The sequence below is a fragment of the Pseudomyrmex gracilis genome, unplaced genomic scaffold, assembly GCF_002006095.1.
Source record: "Pseudomyrmex gracilis isolate BER0280 unplaced genomic scaffold, ASM200609v1 scaffold_124, whole genome shotgun sequence".
Classification (NCBI taxonomy): Eukaryota; Metazoa; Arthropoda; class Insecta; order Hymenoptera; family Formicidae; genus Pseudomyrmex; species Pseudomyrmex gracilis.
The window spans coordinates 247,291-267,360 of record NW_018020708.1 but is presented as its reverse complement, the minus strand read 5'-3'; the positions used below and the strand labels follow the sequence as shown (position 1 = coordinate 267,360).

Here is a 20,070-nt window from a genome sequence, read left to right as displayed (position 1 = left end):
AAAAAAAAAAAACAAAAAATCTCTTAAGTATATTTTTTCAAAAAGAGGGAACAAACTTCGCTCTCGAAAAAGTTCTTGAGAAACAAATTTTAGTTCTTTTTTCTTTTTGTTTTTTGTTCTTTGTTTTTTACAAAATCTCCGCGCTCCGGTTTGTGTTTCCTTTATCCCGAGGTCTGAAACTGCGAGAGTAACGTATTTTTAACGATAATTGCACAAAGCAAACGACTTTATGTTGGAAAAATTAGAGGGAAAATTAAATTGATGTAATTATCTTAAGCGCGTTGTTCTCCGGGCGCGAGGGATATTTTAACAAATGAGAATAAGCCGAACACAAACATGTTCGTAATGCGCTTTGAAATGTGATCTTCTTCGCGTGCCGAGCTCAAATAAACACTCCCCTCATTTTTCACATATCCCGTTATTGCATTAAAGAGATACAGATATATTAAAACGTTGAAAACGAAAGGAGGTTACATATATATATATATACAGGGTGTCTGAAAAATTTTGACACAGCCGAAGTGTGAAGATACATTGGGTCAATCTTAACAGAAAAGTTTTGTACCATTTTGCAAAATTCGCAATAGGTGTTGAGTGATTAATTAATACATGTGAACCAATAAGCGCGTGGGAAGCAATGGATTCGGTAGGTGTGTATGATTTTCAGTAGTAAAAAAAAATGGCCCTGAAGAGAGCAAGAGTGACACACTTCTTACGTATAGCTGATTTTTACAATTGAAAATCATACACGCCTACAGAATCCAGACGTCGCTTTCCACGCGCTCATTAGATCACACGTGTTACTTAATTACTCAATAACTATTGCGAATTTTGCAAAATGGTGCGTGACTTTTTAATTCAGATTAATCCAATCTACCTTCACACTTTGCGGCTGTGTCAAACTTTTTCAGACACCCTGTATATGTATATATATTTGCCGCGCGCAAATAAAACTCGCACATTAGCGTCATTAGCAATGCTCGAAAAAGTACCAAAGCAATATTCGCGTAAATTTTGTGTGCAAAACTGAAAACGATATATTTTTCCAGAACTGCGGAAACGTTGCGTCATGATATTTCAATGTTTTTAGTTTTTTTTTTTTTTTTTTTTTTTAACTATGGAAGTCACAAAAATATACATTTATGAACATATATCGACAGCACATTTGTTAGCGACAGTGGATAAAGTGCGCTTTTAAGTCGACGTTTGCAGTTCACTGTCCGATTTTCGCAGATGCGTATTTCTGTCCGCCGCGACATTAATATCGATAGCTATCGCGCGCGTGGAGCGCCCGCCATATTGATTGTATCGAATAAACGCTCTCGCGCGGAAATTGGATCCTCCTTTTTTAATCGCAGATGTTTCTCTCGCTCCCAAGAATCGGCGCGGCGTTTAAATTCGTTTAAAGCCTGAGCCTATATATATATATATATTTTGTTTTTTTTTATTTTCCTTTCGCCGAGCACGGACGGCACACACAACACGCGCGAGAAACGGCGATACACAATAAAAATATTTTTAAACCGTGCGAGTGCAAAAGAGAGAAAGAAAGAGAGGGGAAAAAAGACACTCTGTTTGCATGTTGCCGAACATTCGTTATTCTCTCCCGCATCGGCATGCATCAAATAAATATTTTCGCTTTCGGTAAAATATTTTCCGACTTAACCGAGCGAGACTCGATCCGGCGTTAGTCGCGATCGACTTCCATTACAACACCGATGCTGCAAGAGTTTTGTTTTGAAAAAAATACAAAAAACTGTCTCAATTTTGCGTTGAACAATTGTTCGTGCGTGCAATTCGTCCCAAAAAAAAAAAAAAAAAAAAGTGAAATACAAAATGAGAACCGCGCGACGCATAGAAATTTGAGAGGAAACTTTGCGCGGCAACAGTTTCGCGAAAAGATCCGCCGTTATTCGCAACTATAAACATATTTACGCGACAAAATTAATTCACGTTTGGCCAGATTAAGTTTTTTTTTAGCCGTGACACCGTGCGTGTATTCAGTAATCGTTCTTCCGATAATTTCGTATTTATTTTGCGTGAAAAGTGCGTTATTTTCAAACTCGCGTCGCAAATGCGTCGCGATATTTTAGCAAAAAAAATATCGCGCAATTTTTTTTTTCAATATTCAGTCGTGAATTTCCGAATGTGAAAAGAGATACCGCTCGCGGCGAGGAGAAAATTAGCGGTTGATTTAGCGGGGAAACACAATCCGGGCGTGAAATTGTTCCGCGCGAGTCCAACTCACTGCAGTTGTAGGTGGACGGGCAGCATTGTCCTTCCCGCACGATCGGGCTGCAGCCTTGAAGCGGTGGCGCGCACGCAAGCGGAACGCACCGTATGGCGCCCATCGCGCAAAAACAATTGTCGCACGCGGCCTTCCATTCGATGTCGCGAACCATCTCGCCCTCGGCGTAGGTCCGCTCGCCCACACGACAGCCTGGACACAATCGGTCAAAGAAAACTCGTGAGAGGAGTCGTCGTGAGAACGCAAAGGTGGAACTCAATTTTGTGTGTAATTATCCTTTTCCGTCGCTCGCGCGGACATCCAAGCGTTTTTACGTCAAACGTCGAGAAGTGTTTTTTTCTTTTTTATGTGTTGATCTTTCCGCGTGTGGAAAGACAGTGGAAAGAGAAAGTGGATGAACGTCGCCGTGAAAATTGTGATAATCGAGAATGTCGTACATCCAAACGTTTCGAATGATTTTTCATTATTATACATTTCATTATTACACAAAATAAGAAAGTAGAAAAACTGTACACGTGTACACGCGTGTATGTGTGCGTCTCTCTTTATACGACTTCTCGTAAACACAGAGAATATACGCGTATTATTATCCATCTATATATACGCGAGTATATAAACACACACACACGCACGAATAAGCGTGTGTACATGTAATGCTTTATCTCAACGCTAGATGGAAATTGACATAAATCGCATTTTCTCGTGTATAAGAATTGCCCAGTTGAGTATAATACGCGAAGAAGGTAGTATAGGATACGCGTAACAAGCAAAGGTATTTTTTGAAGTGGATGAGGGAATAACTCTCACTCCGCGCAAACTAAAGCAAACATAATTATAACAGAATATATATATACAAGTTTTATGTATATTCAAAAAGATGACCGAACAGAACGTCTGACAAATTTTGACAAAGCCAAGCCTATAATACGAAAATAAGTTCGGTCGATCTGAAGAGTCATTTATGATTTTTGCTAACTTCGCAATATCTATTGAGTTATTAAATGTGAGCCGATGAGCGCACGAGAAGCGATAGTTCGAACTCTGTAGACGTGTGTGATTTGCAGTTGTATCGTCGTAAAACTCAGCTCATCGCAGAAAAGCTGTGTTACACGCCACTCGCTTTGTTGCCTCGCCTCTAGTTACCAGGAGACATTTTGCACCAAGTTATTTTTCTTTACAATCGAAAATCATACAGAGTCTATTGGTTCCCACGCTCATTACGGCTCACATTAATTGATAATTCAATTAATGTTGCAAATTTTGCAAAATGGTACATGAATTTTTAAGTTCAGATTGATTTCTCGTAAACACAGAATATACGCGTATTTTCTATCTATATGTACGCGAGTATATAAACGCGCGCGCGCACACACACACGCACGCATAAGCGTGTGTACATGTATTGTAATGCTTTATCTCAACGCTAGATGGAAATTGACATAAATCGCATTTTCTCGTGTATAAGAGAATTGCCCAGTTGAGTATAATACGCGAAGAACGTAGAAACATTGTACTAATTGTTTTTTTATTTATTTTAAGATATATAGGATACGTGTAACAAGCGTAGAGCAAAGGTATTTTTTTAAGTGGATGAGGGAATAACTCTCGCTCCGCGCAAACTAAAGCAAACATAATTATAACAGAGAATATACATATACAAATTTTACGTAATTATTACATTCAAAAAGTTGACTGAACAGAATGTCTGACAAATTTTGACAAAGCCAATAATATCAAAATAAGTTCGGTCGATCTGAAAAGTCATTTATGATTTTTGCAAACTTCGCAAATATCTATTGAGTTGTTGTTAATGTGAGCCAATGAGCGCGTGGCGATAGTTCAAACTCTGTGTGAGTTGTATCGCGTCGTCAAAACTCAACTCATCGCAAGAAGCTTTGCCACACGCCGCTCGCTTTGTTTGCTTCGCCTCTAGTTGCTAGAACATTGCGTGAAGTTATTTTTCTTTACAATTGAAAATCATACGCCTCTAGAGTCCGTTGCTTCTCACATTAATTATATAATAATTCAATAACTATTGCAAATTTTGCAAATTAGTAAATGATGTTTTGGTTCAGACTGACTCGATCTATCTTCGTACTTCGGTTGTGTCAAAATTGCCCAGATACTCTGTACAAATGTACAAACTTGTCGGACATGTAAATGGACGCGAGAGTAGAATTTCTATCTTAATTTCAAGTTTTGTCTCAAGTTTAAACTCCGCAGCTCGAAGCTCGTATTTCCTATTTTTCTCGGAGAATTCTATGTGTCTAGTTTCTCTTTTGACGTCGTATCAGTGACGTAATAGCGTCTCCGTCTGGCGACCTCGAGGATGTTTGTCCGTCCAGCGGAATTAACGAGCGGCGTTATTTACCGACTTTCATGGTCGGTCATCGCGACCGACTACCTGACGGGGGGAGGAGGGGGTGACTTCCGGCTGCGGCGCTCGTTTAAAATTAAGCCATCCCCGAATGTCTCGGCGACCAGTGACAGCCGTGGCTCCGGTCGTCGCACAGCGGCGACCGAGAGAGCTTTAAGCCTGGCTTAAATTTAAGCGACTGCGATGAAACCGGGCGTTTAAATGAACGACTACCCAAAGTGTCGGGCCCCGTTGACTCTTCTTTATCGCGTTACACGTTACTTCTATGACTATGTCGGGTCTCTCGTAACGAGGGAATCCGCGGCGATGTTCGCTCCGACAAACGGTGATTAGAATCTGGCGGAGTCGCAAATTTCGGTTCTATCAAATATCGATAGAAATAACAATGGTACAATATTATATAAATTAAATTAATAATAATAATAATAACAACACTTTTTGAACATCAATAACATAGACAAAGTATTAAAAAAACAATATGTTAAATATAAAAAATATATATAAAAAAACAATAACGATAATTCAAAAGGCGAGGCAATTATCAGATTAATTGGATTCTATTGAAGTGAAGTTTAACAAATTGAATTTTTAATTAAATAAATTGAGTTTTTAATTACTTTTAAGTATTTTACAAAATTAAATTGTCAAAAACTTAACTTTGAAAATTTAAATATTTTATTTTTCCGGTTTTACGTATTATGTCATTGTTGAGGATTACGCTTGAGATAAAAGATCTGAAATTCGCGAGAATTCGCGAAAGTGCTTATAATCTCGAACTATATCGATTAAAGCACGAAAAAATGATGGAAACCGTCATTTCAAGTTCGTCGTCACCGGGCGCGCGCGCGCGCGCGTCGCCTCGGCACATCGTTACAATATTTTCCCGAAAAGTCGCAGTTTAAACCACCGCGATGAGACCTCCCGGTATTAAATGAACCCTCGTCGGCTATCCGTAGCGCGAGCAAGTGTCGCAGGGTGATATAACGTCAGCAGTAACTCTTCGTTATTAAGTTACACATTTCATCACAACTTTCGAGAGCGCGGAAGAGAGAGCTTTAGTCGCGTGGGACGGTAAATTTCGAAATAATCCCTAATAGCCCGATTTTCTTCAAGTTTTCTACTCCCGCGGGCGAACTTTCGCGCGTTACCCGTCCCCGCGCACACAATGCGCCGCGATGTGAGTCAAAGTAAAACAATCCCCATTTGTTCGTTCGCGCGGTAATGTCTCTCATTAGCGTTTCTGTTTATAATAAATGGAGATTCTGTTTATTATCGCTCGTTCCTTCCGACAATATATGGGGCAAAGTCAAGCTTCTGCGTAAATGTTGACAATCCCGAAATTAAATTTGTTTTGTTTCTCCTCCGCGGCTCTCGCGTGCGCACGTTAATTAATCATCGAGAGAAATGTGACGCGTAAAATCTCCGTGTCGTCCTCTCTCGAGTTTTTCGACGGAACATTGAACCTCGCGGTCAGCGTTCATCCACTTTTCTCAAAAGAATTCAATTGAGAAGAATTATCTCGCGCGCGCAAACAGATTGAACTTACCATTTCCCGATACCGGCGCCATTGTGGACGGATGGGAGTCTTGAAAGGAAATAAAATAGAAACCAGTCGGTAAGACACTCAACAAGATAACTCACGACGCGTCGAGCGAAGACAAATATACACTCACGAGTGCAGTTGTAAGCGACCGGGCAGCAGGAATGGGGCGCGTACAGCGGGGTGCAGCCCGGAAGTGGCAGCAGACACTTCGGCCGGATGCATCTCCTCGTCCCGGAAATGCAGTAGCAGTACTCGCATCGACGCGAGCCTATCATCGCCGATCCCGAACCATATCGAACGCCATCGTGCAGACAACCTACAATACACAATATTTGTTTCGTTTATTTTATTCTAAAACTTGCGATACAGTGAGTACATTTTTTTTTTTTTTTATCTAAAAACAAAAGGCTTTAAGATTATTATACAACATGTTTATTTCTTTATTTACTTTATTTTATTTATTTTCTTAAATATATTACACGTTTATTTATTTCGTTTTTTTTAATATTTGTTTTATGTTTATTTTTTCGTTTTAATCATTTTTTAATCTGTTTCTTCGGCTGTGTTTTCTTGGCGCTCTAGTTTGTTTCGCATTGCATCCTGACGTAAAATGTAATGCGGCTGCTTTTGCATTTAGATAACATTTTATTAACGTAACGTCGGTTATCTGTTCGCCTTTAAAAGAATAAAGAGAAGATCTATATACAACGGTTAATCTTTAATTGCAATCGAGCGCAGAATGGAGTTTTTGGAATTCAGGTTAAATTGCTCTCGTTAAGATCGTTCCCATCCGTGAGATAGTGCGCGGGCTCCGTCGAAGTTCGGGCGAAGTTCTTCCCCGCTCCGGTGATTTATTCACCGATGCTTTGAAGAAGAAAAAACAGTTTTATTTATTTACAGTAAAGAGGCAGTTGTGTTTCTCAAGAAAAGAGAAACCGTAGCCTCGAGAGAAATTGCGATTGCGATTCAACGAATGCAATTTTAAATTTGACATTTTAATAAAGAGAAAAGTTTACTGCGGATTTAATATATATATATATGTATAATTCAGCTTAGAGAATTTTATATATAAACGGATTTTGCGAAATTCCCATAAAGTCTCGAATAAAAGGGAATTTTTAATCGGCTCGTCCGCGCGCGCGCGCGGCGACGACGAAGACGGGAACAAAAATACAGTGTGAAAATATTAATAGAGCGAAGCCTAAAACATAGAAATGTGACGAGCGATCATTCGAGGCAACAAGAATCGCAAATGTGAACAACGTGTACAAAAATTTGTTCCATTGTTGCAAATGAAAAACAGTTACGATGAAATGTTGCCGCAGTTGAGATGAAAGAAGAATGTAACCTGTCGTAAACCCGCGCGGGAAGGCAAAGAAATCCTTGCATTAATTTGAAATTACGTTCGTTTCAGCAGTAACGAGCCATCTTAACCCCTTCTGTGTTATGCTCGAGTTTAGCTGAGTGTTCTCCTACCCTCCTCAATTTATTTACCCAAGTTTACTCGGACGTAACGAGGCTCATTTATTTACCGCAGAGAGTAACCCAGACCGCTCTTTTCAGAGACGCGAAACTTAAAATAGAAATTATTAAAAATAATAGCGCAGAGGTTGCTAATTTAGATCCCGGACGTCTGCAGTCAGCGCGATGTATATAATGCAGTCTCGCTGAGAAAGAGAGAGAGAGAGAGAGAGAGAGAGAGAGAGAGAGAGAGAGAGAGAGAGAGANAGAGAGAGAGAGAGAGAGAGAGAGAGAGAGAGAAAGAGAGAGAGAGAAAGAGAGAGAGAGAGAGAGAGAAAAAGAGACGGGGAAAGAAAATCAATTTTTATACTTAAAGAAACTAAAACAAACTAGAACATAAAATTAAAGAAAAAATTACAAATCACGCCCGGCGTCGAAATAAAGTTAAAGAAAAAACCCACTTTTGTTGCGGAACGATAAATCCATTTTGCGGCATATAATTTGAAAGATTATTTGCGCAGCGGTATCTTGAAGCCGGGAAAGATAAATAACAAAGTGCAAAATCAACAAAGTAGAAATACCTTCCGTACGTGAGCTGTGAGCGTGCTTCTCATCCTCGGCTTCTGCGTTCGTTTGTACACTGGCTCTCCGCAACATATTCTCGACGTCGCCTGTAAGTCAGATAATAAATTTAAGCTCTAGCCAACGATTAACTCTCTCTAATCTGCTTTGCCGCGAAGCCGAAACTTTTATGCGTTTTAACGAAACGGAAACTTTTTATAAAAGAAACGCACGTTTTGTTTGTATATATGTATATATGAACGCTTTCTCTCTCCTTGTGACTTGCAAACAAAAAATCATTTGATTTACTCAAATTCACGAAAATTCGCACGGAAACCGCTCTGTTGCAATTTTAATCACATGTAAAACTAATTTTTAACATTTCACGCGATATGAAAGATATATTTTACCATTTTTTAAATTATATTATACAACATGTATATATATTTTTTTATATCACGTGCACATTAAAACTTGTTACAATTATTACATATTACACTTTTATACGCTACAGATTTTATTAAGTTTTTTTTTCTTATTTGAAATCTATATTTTCTTTATTGTTATTTAAATATTTTCTTCAGAATTTTGTGAATTTCGAGCTGTCCAATTAATTGTGTGTGTGTTAATGAATTTATCTCTATCTCAACAGAAGAAAGAGAGAGAGAGAGAGAGAGGTATCGTAATTGATCAAAGATGTAATCGTCGTACTAACGTGGATCGCCGCAGACCAGCTCGGCGCAGCATATGTTCTCGGCCGGCGGACGTACGTGACAGCCCGGCGGTGGTGGATTCGGCAGTCGCGGGCACACTCGGAGCCGGCATCTCAGCGCGCCCTCGGTACACCGGCACCGCAGGCAGGGTTCGGACGTACTCACGGCCGTTCCCTCCTGATATCGGCGGTTCTCGTATCTGCAGCCTGCAATCGCGAGAGAGTGAATATCTCGTTACGTAACAAAACTTTAATTATAGTGCCCGGCGAGTCCGGGCTATCGAAACTCGCGTAAGTATGCCTGTACACAGCAAGCCGCCGCCGCCGCCGCCGCCGCCGTCGTCTCTTCGCTCGGAGAATTTCCGACTGAATATACACCCCGTTCGAGAGGCTGTCTCTCTCTCTCTCTCGACACGCGGAAATTACATTCGCATGTATATTCCCGTGCGAGCGAGTTATAAATTTTCCGCACACGGGAACGGCCGCGCGCTTTGTTTACGATAAATTCCCCGAGTCTTCGGTTCTCTCCGCGGATAGAGAACGGCCGCGCGAAAGCGATCGGAATTATCCGCTCCGGCAAAACGCGTCGGCAAAGTTTAATTGAGTTAATAATGAAGTTGGAATACACACGGATTTGCATGTTCGATGCGAAGCCCCGGACGAAAAACCCGGGGTGGCGATTTTGCCGGCCCCGGGGGTTTCGAGAGACGCGCGTAACAAGCCGGTTCGGACTTTTTGCGCGACGGTCTTCTCTGAGCGCGCGCGGTCAGGTCTTGTCCTTTAATGCATTACATTAACCCCGGGGAATGAGCGATGCGAGAAGCACGAACACTATACATATGTGTGTGTGTATGTGTCTCGTCTATTAACATAGACAACAGCCGCGCTGCAGCAAGAGAGCGCGCGCTGCAGTTTCGATTAATAAGATCCAATTAGCAGCTAATTAACGCCCGCGGAACTTTGCCGAGCGATGCGAACGCAGTCGTCGAAAGTTACATCGGCGACGGGTAAAACAATTACCGGGGGACCATAATCGCATAGAGCCGAAGACGCGCGCGTTTAACTTTTCGGCAACGCGCGAAAGAGAGAGAGAGAGACAGAGAGAGAGAGAGAGAGAGAACGAGCAACGCGACGCGCGTTCCCGGAAGGGAACGATCAGTTGGGAAAATTGAGAAGTTAATCTCAACGTGTTAGAGAGAGCGACTTCAATCATCTTGTCGCTCGGAAGTGTCGAAAGTATGCGGATGCTTTTTAACTCTATCTCGAGTCGCGCAGTTGACACTTTTCGATTATTTTTCTGAAACTGAAACTGAAACTCGATCTCGCGAATTTCTCGCGAAAGGGCTCGATTTACTTGTTGATTAGCGCGCGTTTCGCGGAGAAATTGGAAAATATACAAAGTTTTAATTCAGCAGCATATTAAAACTTAAGCGTCTCGACGAGATTCTTTGCAATTAACGCACAAATTAATTTTTTGATGATGAAAGTGCGCCGTAATAAAGAACCTCGCGCGCGTTTCAAATGTTTCATTTATTTTTATCGACTTTTTTTCCGCCGAATTCGGAGATGAAGTGGATGCGCGGCGGTATTTTAAGCCGCGCGATGAATAAGAGAAGCGACAATTTCGGTTCGCGACAATTCGGTCCGGTTTGGAGCGGAACGCGTGGAAAATGTCGAAAAGCTGCCACTTCAATTCCAAGCGCGCGCGCGCACGCTCCAAAACGTCGACAAAAAAAATCGCTACAACGTGAAACGTGAACTTAACGGAAATATTTGCACGCTCGGGACCTCTTTCGAAAATGGAATTTTCAATATAAATTCCACGTGCGCGCCTCGCAACGAAAGCTCCGAGAGTCATCGGTCAGGATTTGACGCTGATTTCGTGCCGCGATGTAAAATAAAAAAAAATAAAAAATAACAACAAAAAGTGGCATTTAATCCACCGAAGAGTTTCCGAGGGAAGTTTCTGTGTGCAATTTGATTATTAGAGGCCGATCACACGTTTTGAAAAACATGACGGCGATTCCGCTACATTTGTAACGACGCGCATATTGATAGACAAAATGTATGTAGTTTTAAAACTTTACTTCCGAGCGCTCATCTTCAGGCTCGCTCGCTGTCCTTGGTATCTTGTTTCCCGGGATTATAAACAGACGCCAATTATTAGCGCAACTGCACGTCAGTCCGGTATCACATAATCGCCGCGCGTTATTCTCGATGCATTTCACGGAAATGTCAAATTATTGTAGGCTCGATTTCCTCAAAAGGCCAATTATTCAACACGCGACCCGTCAATTGCCGCCTTTTGCTCACAAATCGATGGCCAATTGCAACGCGAGGAATATTATTGAGAGAGAGAGAGAGAGAGAGAGAGACATGAAAAAAAGACTGTAGATATTTTTCCTCAATATATAAAATTATCCCGACTGACAATGGTATTTTAAATCAAGGATTGTTCAGACGTTGGTCGGCGCGAAATAACACACAGCTGTAATTTTTGTATTACACTAATTCAAGTTTTTTGTACAATCTGAAATTCTCCGGCATTTGGTCCTCCCCGGAAACGCTTTTACCCGCGCTGTACAATTTTTCTCTCGTGTTCAAAATTCAAAGAACCACGTACGTAATGACGTTTTGCCGCGATCTCGAAGTCGGTTTGCATCGCTAACGCGCTTAAGTGCCTTAATCCACGAGTGCTATTATATTCCGTCGTTTGACCGACGCGCATCACGAATACGAGCCAAAGACGACAAGAACGTGCCTAATAACCAGCTCCATTCTCTGTCTCTTTCTCTCGCTCACGAGACCCGGCGCCTTTAGCTCCCCGTTGTATTCTCGGGAAGAGAGCGGTGGTGGTGTAACGCCGATGGACGCAGCAACGGGCTAGAATGTGTCCGGAACCGTCATTAGTTCCCAGGAACGTGAGTACGGCACTGCCGACGGACTGCCGGGTAGCAAAGGACACTCCAGGGTCTGGAGAAGCAAGCCAGGGCGAGAAACAAGCCAAGTTAGTTAATGGCGCAAAACCGGAAGTCCTCGACCGGAGAAGCGGAGGAAAACCGACACACACACTCTCTCTCTCTCTCTCTCTCTCTCTCTCTCTCTCTCTCTCTTTCTATTCTCCGTCTCTCTTTTTCTTTCACTTCGTGCCCAGGAGGATTTTAATCCCGCTACGTTGGACAAGGAGCGCGAAGATTTTGTTACGAACACTTCTGAGCGTACGTGAGCGTTTCGTCCGGAGAAACGCTCGTCGTCGTCGTCGTCTCTACGTCCGCAACGACCGTAAGCCGTCCTCGGATGCGCGCGTGAGTTTCTGCAGATTTAATTAGCGCGACGCGTATATGTATCGCGACGTCCGTTGAAATGCAGGGTGACGCGGACGTACATTAGCGCCGTTGTTATCCTATTTCTTGCTAATGGAAAATTTTCAGATCCTCCAGAGAGAAGGCGAGAGAGGAAGAGAGAAAGAAAGAAACGAGCGACGAGAAGAAACGTCATCATTACAACTTTTGACCGTTAAATTGTTTATTCGCTCTAAAAATTCGATTCTGCTCATAAAAGTGACTCGTCAATCCCCCGTTCGTGTGTCTCTCGAACTGTTGTTATGACTGGAAGTAGAATCGAGATAGAGAGATTTCAATGCCGGAGTTCCCGATGAGCGAACAGTGTTATCATTTTTTTCTCCTCTTGTGATATTTTTTTAAAAAGCTCAAAGCCACACGGAGATGTGTGGGTGCGCAATGTAATCGCTTGTACACAAGTTGCGTAAATATTTTCTAAACATGCGATTTTCTGGTTTAACGTTGAAGCGAATACTTCTTTTTATTTATTTATTTATTTATTTTTTTTTTTTTCATTATCGTTTTTCGCCGGTTTTCGAGAGAGAAACTTTGCAGTTTCGCACGCGGCGTGAACATACATACATAATGTATATACATATTATGTATGTACACACACACCTGCGACGCGCAACGCTCTCGTCTCGATTTCTCGCGAGAGAGAAATCTCGTGAGAGTCACTGCATCACTGCCGCGGCTGGCACTCACTGCCAAGTGCAACGGTGCACGTGCAATGCAATGAAGCGCTGCCGCCGCCAAGCCGGTATGAATGGAGCGAACTCTGGCCTTACCTCCCCGATCGTGTGAGAGCCCTCCTCGTCCCCCGCTTCGCTTCGGTCCCCCGCTCGCCTCCCCACGGCACGGAATAACATAACCCGTAACGTAACCATTACACGCACGCACGCACGCACGCACGCACGCACTCTCGGGTCCGGTGAACGGCGCGAACCGTCCACGAAACGTGGGCGAGGGAATCGGCGATCGTCGCCGAGGCTGCTGGTACAGTCGTGCCGCGCGGTCAACTTTTGTTTCAGCCGGAAGGTCAACGTCTACACAGATGAGTCTCTCTCTCTCTCTCTCTCTCTCTCTCTCTCTCTCTCTCTCTCTCTCACTCGCCGATGATTTTTTTCGCTTTCTCGCTCGGTAGCGTAAATTGATCAAACAACAATTGTTGTCAATTTTATTTAAAATTTTGATATATTATTTTCTATTTTATTTAATATTTCTATATTATTTTATTTAATATTATATATTTTTTTAGTCGACGTGAGTGAGAGAGAGAGAGAGAGTGACATTACGTGTGCGATTGTTACAAAACATTTTTACAAAATATTTACTTTTTTACGAAATATTTTTTACAAAATATTTACTTTTTTTTTGTTATACTCTCGGGAAAGCTATTCGGAAAAAGACAATAATTCAATAATCAATTGTGTGTATTTGACAAAGGTAGAAGATATATATCGGTCTTGAGAGTAACGCTCGGAGGACTTAACGTCCCGCTCTCGGGCCGATTCGATGTTCTTGGGAATCGTAGCGAGTGCACTTCGGCGTGTGCTGCTTGCGCAGCAGCTTTTGTTTGCCTCAACCGGACATTTATTTATTTACTGAAAAACCTCTTCTTCGGAAAACGCCGGACAAATGCGATCGCCGAACAAAGGATAATAGCTTCTCAAATACTTTATTTCTGTGAAATTGATCCGAAATTGAATTAATTCTTAAAGTGGCTTCTCGCGCGCGACGCAAAACGTTCGGAAAATACTTCGGTGACAGCTCTCGCGCGCGCGACTACTTCGGCAGACAGTAACTATTTAATTATTTACTTTTATCAGAAACTGGAACGCAAAAATTGAATCGTTTATGCTGATTAGCACACGTGAAGTTACACGATAATATCTTAACAAATAATGTTTTACATGAAAAAGACATTAACCCGCTTGTCTAGGTTCAATATTTTTGTCTCAGATCGTAATGAGATCAAAAATCCAGCTGAAAAATTTTGCCGTTTATTTCGAACAAAAAGTCGAACGATTAAAAGCGGGCTCGCAAATAGAGTCTACGACGGCTTCGTGTATCGCGAGCATCTCGCCGCACTCGCAATATCCCGTTCTTTTGAAATGTCGTGCTACACACCGGACGAAATTGGCCAATCGGCTTCTGGAATCGGTGCCGATCTCCGCGCGCGCGAGAGAGAGAGAAAGAGACAGAGAGAAAGAGAGAGAGGGGAGGCCCCCGGTGCCTGGGACACGCTGATAAATCGGATCCACCCTGATAAATCAACCAACGCGCGACGATAAATTCGCGGCGGGTCGACGTATCGCGGGGAAATATCGCGTGATCGCGTCCAATTAATAATCGCCGCGGCCCCGAGATCCTTTGAAGCGGACGCGCGCGCCGCGTGTGTTTTATAACAAACGCGACAAATACGGAACATGTAGAAAAACACGTACATTACATGTACGGGGAGAGAGAGGTGCGCGAAATATCGAAAATTTAATATTCAATCCAATTTGAAAAAAAAAACAATCTGTATTTTTTAAATACACTAGTGTACGTATATATAGTTATTTATTATATTTAATTATATAATATATATATTAGCTAATTATATATTATATATAGTTTTTATATAGTATTATATTTAATTTATATAGTTACAAAATTATAAAAACTCAAAAATATAACATTTTTTAATATTTTGTTTCATATAAATGTAATAAATAAATTGTGTGTTTTACACGTACGAGTTGCAACCAAGCATCTTATATATGAATTGAATTTATTAATTCGAAACTCTCCATGTGTATTAATTTACAAAATAAATGTATATTTTTAAAAAACATATATTTAAAAAATATACATATCTGACGCGTACATCCGACAATATTGGCTCGATGCTAGTCCCTCAGTTAAACATTTTCATTTTATAATTTATCGTTATAAAGCTTCAAGCTAATTTATAAAATTTTCGATTTCAAACGCGGTAGAGAAATACCGTTATTTTGTCGAGCCCGGTCGCAATTATCAAGCGAAAAGGTTCCCGCTCTCTCGCTTTATGCAATAGATTAAATTCTATTTCTAATTCTATTTCGAAATACAACAGAGACCGTTTGACGGGAAGCGGACGATTGTAGAAATTGACGAGCGGCCGAAGCTCGCTTCTCGCGCGAGCAATTATCCCGTTGAGTCACGATCGCAAATAGCGGTCCGAAGGGAGAGAGATACGCAACGAGCGATACACACAGCCGGACAGCCGATTCTTTTTTTTTATCTCCGCTGTGTGGCACGACCTCCCTGATAAAAGACCTTGGCCTTATGGGAAGTCGAGGAGGTTGTCTGACAAGACGAAACGGCGAAAGGCGGCGCGGTGGCCCGGAGAACGGGAAGAAAGAGATACACAGCAGGGCCGGGAGAGAGGAAGAGAAAGAGAAAAAGGCGATCGCGAGAGATCTCGCCACGACTTTTTGAGTCCGCTTTTATAACCACCTGGCAACCGGATACGGTGATTCTTTCTCTCTCGTTCTCATTGGCGTTGCGGAAAGCCGCGGAGAGGGCTTACGAGTAGCCAAGAGGGCCGGGACAAGCAACCTATAATTAACGAATTCGCGATATATACACGCCGAACGAGCGAGCGGAGCGAACGAAGCGCACCTCCGCGATGAAACTGGACTGTCCGTTACCGCAATTTAATTCCAGACTTTCTCTCTCATTTCCCTGCCCCCCCTCCTCTCTCTCTCTCTCTCTCTATTTATCTATCTATCTATCTCGCTTTTCGGGCACATCTGTGCGAAATAATTTCCGGTATCTCGTACTTCAAATATTGCGTCTTTAAATATGTACGGACAGATAAATGCGCTTTGTTCATGGAAAATGATATTGTTCAACATTTAAACAAGCAAAACTGGTTTTGTTCAACATCATCGAAATAATGTGGATTTTTTATGTCTGAGCGCGTCAACAACGCGCGCGCTTCTGTTCTTTTGCGCGGATTTTTGGAATAAATATTTGAAAAAGTAATATTGCTCTCTCCCGAAGATATATATATATATATACTTAACAAAATATGCGATTTGCTGACGTGGCGATTGTTGAAAAAAAAATTTACGCGGATAGCGCAGCGGCGAAAGTTCGGTTTTTTCCCGCGGGATTGCGTTCCTTCATTGCAATCGGACGGGCATTAAGGACGCGCCACTTTCCCCCTCTTCTCCGGAGACTTTATTGACTTCGCTCTGCCTCCATTTCGAAGCTTAAAACGTGTTACGAACGACTTACGAGGCACGTAATCGGCTTTTAAGATGTTTGCATTGTATTCGCCAGACTTTTGTTAACTTACGTACATCCGAATGTTGGAATGTCTTCTATCTCTGTGTGTTGTCGCATTAATGATCGTCGGGATCGCGCGAAATTAAAATTTTATGAAGTAACAATTTACTTTGAATTTGTTACAATCTCTCTCTTTCTCTCCCTCTCTGTCTCCGCGAAGTGCACGAAGCAGAGTTTTTGAAACTTTATTTCCGCCGCATGTATAATAAAATGTGGTAAAATCGCGCATTTTTATCTTTTCTTGCGAAAAGAAAAATTTTTTCCCAAAGTTTTTTACTCTTATAAATTACAAACGCGCCAACTTTTCTGTTGCATCGGCGAGTCTGTGTTGTTGTTCGATACGACCGAACCAAAACGGAAGCGAACGTTTTATCCTGCTTATGGGAACTGGAATTCGTTCCCGCGATGCATCCGCGCGAACGAGACATGGAAATAAGCGCGCGGCAATGACAAATCGTCCGTCACACCGTCGCTGCGATGAAACGTTCTTAATCAAAACAGATGCGCGTGCACAAGACAAATTTCAAAGATGAACGCGCGGGCAGGATACGCGCGTCGTTTTCTATTAGAGTGCGCTTCGTCTCCGCGCGCAAAGAGTCAACGATAGAGTGTGCGGGGAATCGTTAATCCACTCGAAGTTTTCATTAAAGAGATGCAACAATTAAACATCATTAATCATCAAATAATTTCATATAGGGGATGCTTGATTTTCGGCTCTTACCCGTTAAATTTCGAATAATTAAGAGGGAAACCTGAACCTTCCTATATATATCGTGACTACTGTTACCGATACAAGTGACATCAACTATGAAGCGTCGTTAGAGAAACAAGGACATGTGTAAAAAGAGGTTATGTTAGATTTAAACGTATTATAGATTGTTTGTGTATTGTAGGGGCTTTCAAATCGTGGTCTAATAATTTCATTACATTCTTGAACGTTATGTCTATCTCGGATACTTTTTGATTTTTATGCATAATTCTTAAACTTTAAATGCCAGTACAAATAAAAGTGGAGGTGATTGTGACTTCAAAAATTTTTGTTAAATTTTCGATACATTGAAAAGGATCCGAGATTAATTTCATTATTTTCTTTTTTTCTGTAGAGCCGTTTTTCTATTTGAGCAATAAATACGAAATGCAATCTAAAATACGAATTACTTGTTTGATCGGATATAACAGGAAGGTCCAGTACCCTCTTAAGAGAATATACCGGAGCGTCTGTATATTTCGTGATTACTGTTACCGATTCAAGTGACATCAACCATAGAGCGTCGTTAGAGAAACAAGGAGACACATATGTAAAAGAGGTTATGTTATATTTAAACGTAGTTTAGATCTTTTGTCTATTGTAGATTTCTAAATCAGTAGTCTGATGATCTCATTACATTCTTGGATAGTATTTCTATCTCTGTCTGTTGTTCTTTTTCATGTATTAACTTTGAACTACAAATGAAATACAACACATTATATCGAGATAACAGCATACTGCAAAACCAATTTTGTTCAATTTTTAGAAAATTGAGACCCGACAGAGATTCCTTTGACTATTTTTTATTTCGGAGAATCGTTTATCTGTCCGAGCAGTAAATACAAAAATAAATCTAAACTACTAATTACTCGTTCGATCGGCATAACAGACAGGTCCAATACTCTCTTAAAGCTTTTAAAAAAATATATAATAAAAATAGAGGGAAAATTGAACGAGAATTTAAATCGAATTAAAAAAACGAGATTAGGATTTTAATTGCTCGGATACAGTTTAGAAAAAATGTGGACTGCGAGGTTCGATCGTGAGCTGACATCTCTAATTTCCGTTGTTGTTGTTGTTGTTGTTATTATTATTATTATTATTATTACTATTATTATTATTATTATCGTCGCAAAATACGCGAAGCCACCCGCATCTTTATTGCGATCTGTGATAAGGCGTCGCCCCGACGTTTCTCTCGGCATATATTGTTGTCCAGCGAAACGGAAGGGATCACTATCGAATCGGTGTATCTGGATCGCGCGAGGAAGACCGAGAGATCCTTTTGTTCTACACCTGAGGCGAAATCGAGACGAAAATAACACACGCATACGAAACAATATCGTTCGTTTCGAGAATTAAAGGGTACGCGGGCGTCCATTGGCGTCACACTCGCGTCTGTTTTTTAACATTTGGGCACTATTTTTTTTTTTTTTTAGCATTTATTTATGCAATTGCGCGCATAGAGATCCGTATTTTGCGCGTGAAATATTTTTTAGCGTCAATATTGCCGCGTAAAACGCAAAAGTTTGAAAACCGCGCCCACTGACGCAAACAATTTTATTTACTTGTTATTTGCTCCTCTTCGGCCGTTAAACGCCAGCAATTGTGTTTCCAAAAAAGACAGGAAAGGATGTTTATCGTTTTTAACATTATCGCGTTAAAAATTTCGAATTACCGTGTGTCTGTTGCGCGAGAAAGTAAGTTATTAAAAAACTATAATAAAACTAAACTACAATTTTCCGTTTAATTGCGTAATTTTTGAGTTAAAATCTCCACAACTGCGCAATTATTTTCTTTGATTTTTAACACACACACTCTCTCTTTCTCTCTCTCTCTCTCTCTTTAAAACTCGAACTTTTCTAGAATCTCGTTCGCAGCGTGATTTGACGATCATCCACGCCATTGGGCGCGCATGTAGCTACACCACTCGCGGCCCGTCCCACGGTCACTTTCGAAGGTATATACGAGGCAAGCGGCGATGAATGGACCGGAACAGGTTCTGAATCTTATGCAATGATAAATGAGTGACCCCGCGGCATCGGCATCACCTGCGCACACCTGGACAAGAAAGAGACTCTCAGGGATGAGACGCACGTGGCCGAGTCGATTCGCCGGCCGCGCTAACATTGTTCAGCATCACCTGAATGAATCACGACGGCCGCGGCCGCGCCGCGATATAATTATAAATTCGCAATTAATAATCGGCGCGCGAATCGGCTCGACGCGAGTTTTATCTCCGCGATCTCATCTCCGACGATCCTGTTTCTCCCTGTTCCAGATAGCACACAACGATGTTTTTAAAACATATTAAACACATAGGTATTGGACGTTTTTGTACATATTGAAAATGTTCAGATTATATCTTCAGACATTTTTAGAATATTCTAAAGATGTCCGGTTACTTTTCTGAACATTTTGAAATTGTCTTTTAAGTATCTAACATTTTAAGTATCTAATAAATCATAAAAATGGATCTATGTAAAAAACGTTTTTCTCACTTCAAATAGACGTATAACATAGTAACATAAACTCGGATTTACATTAAAAATGAGTAACATATTTAAGTAGAGAACAAGATCACGGCACTGAAGCGAGTCGGATCGATCACCTCAAGAAAGAATGATATCTCTAATTATGTATATTTGTGAAATAAAAAATGAAATAAAAAATATTCATGTATATTTGTGTTTAAAAAATCCAATATATTGCCAAACACATGTTTAGAGATATTCTTTCTTATAATCGAGATGATCAAA

General features: G+C 41.1%; 1 protein-coding gene across 1 annotated transcript in view; it reads right to left on the bottom strand.

Moving 5' to 3' along the window:
- Nucleotides 1–20,070, bottom strand: part of LOC109856570 — a 42,279-nt gene that overhangs the window by 6,630 nt on the left and 15,579 nt on the right. Inside the window, exons 2-5 of the mRNA XM_020431979.1 lie at nt 8,211–8,300; nt 6,299–6,484; nt 6,172–6,210; nt 2,249–2,440 (exon numbers count right to left, since the gene is read on the bottom strand). Of these exons, the coding sequence (XP_020287568.1) occupies nt 2,249–2,440; nt 6,172–6,210; nt 6,299–6,484; nt 8,211–8,300 (507 nt within the window). The remainder of the gene's footprint in view (nt 1–2,248; nt 2,441–6,171; nt 6,211–6,298; nt 6,485–8,210; nt 8,301–20,070) is intronic.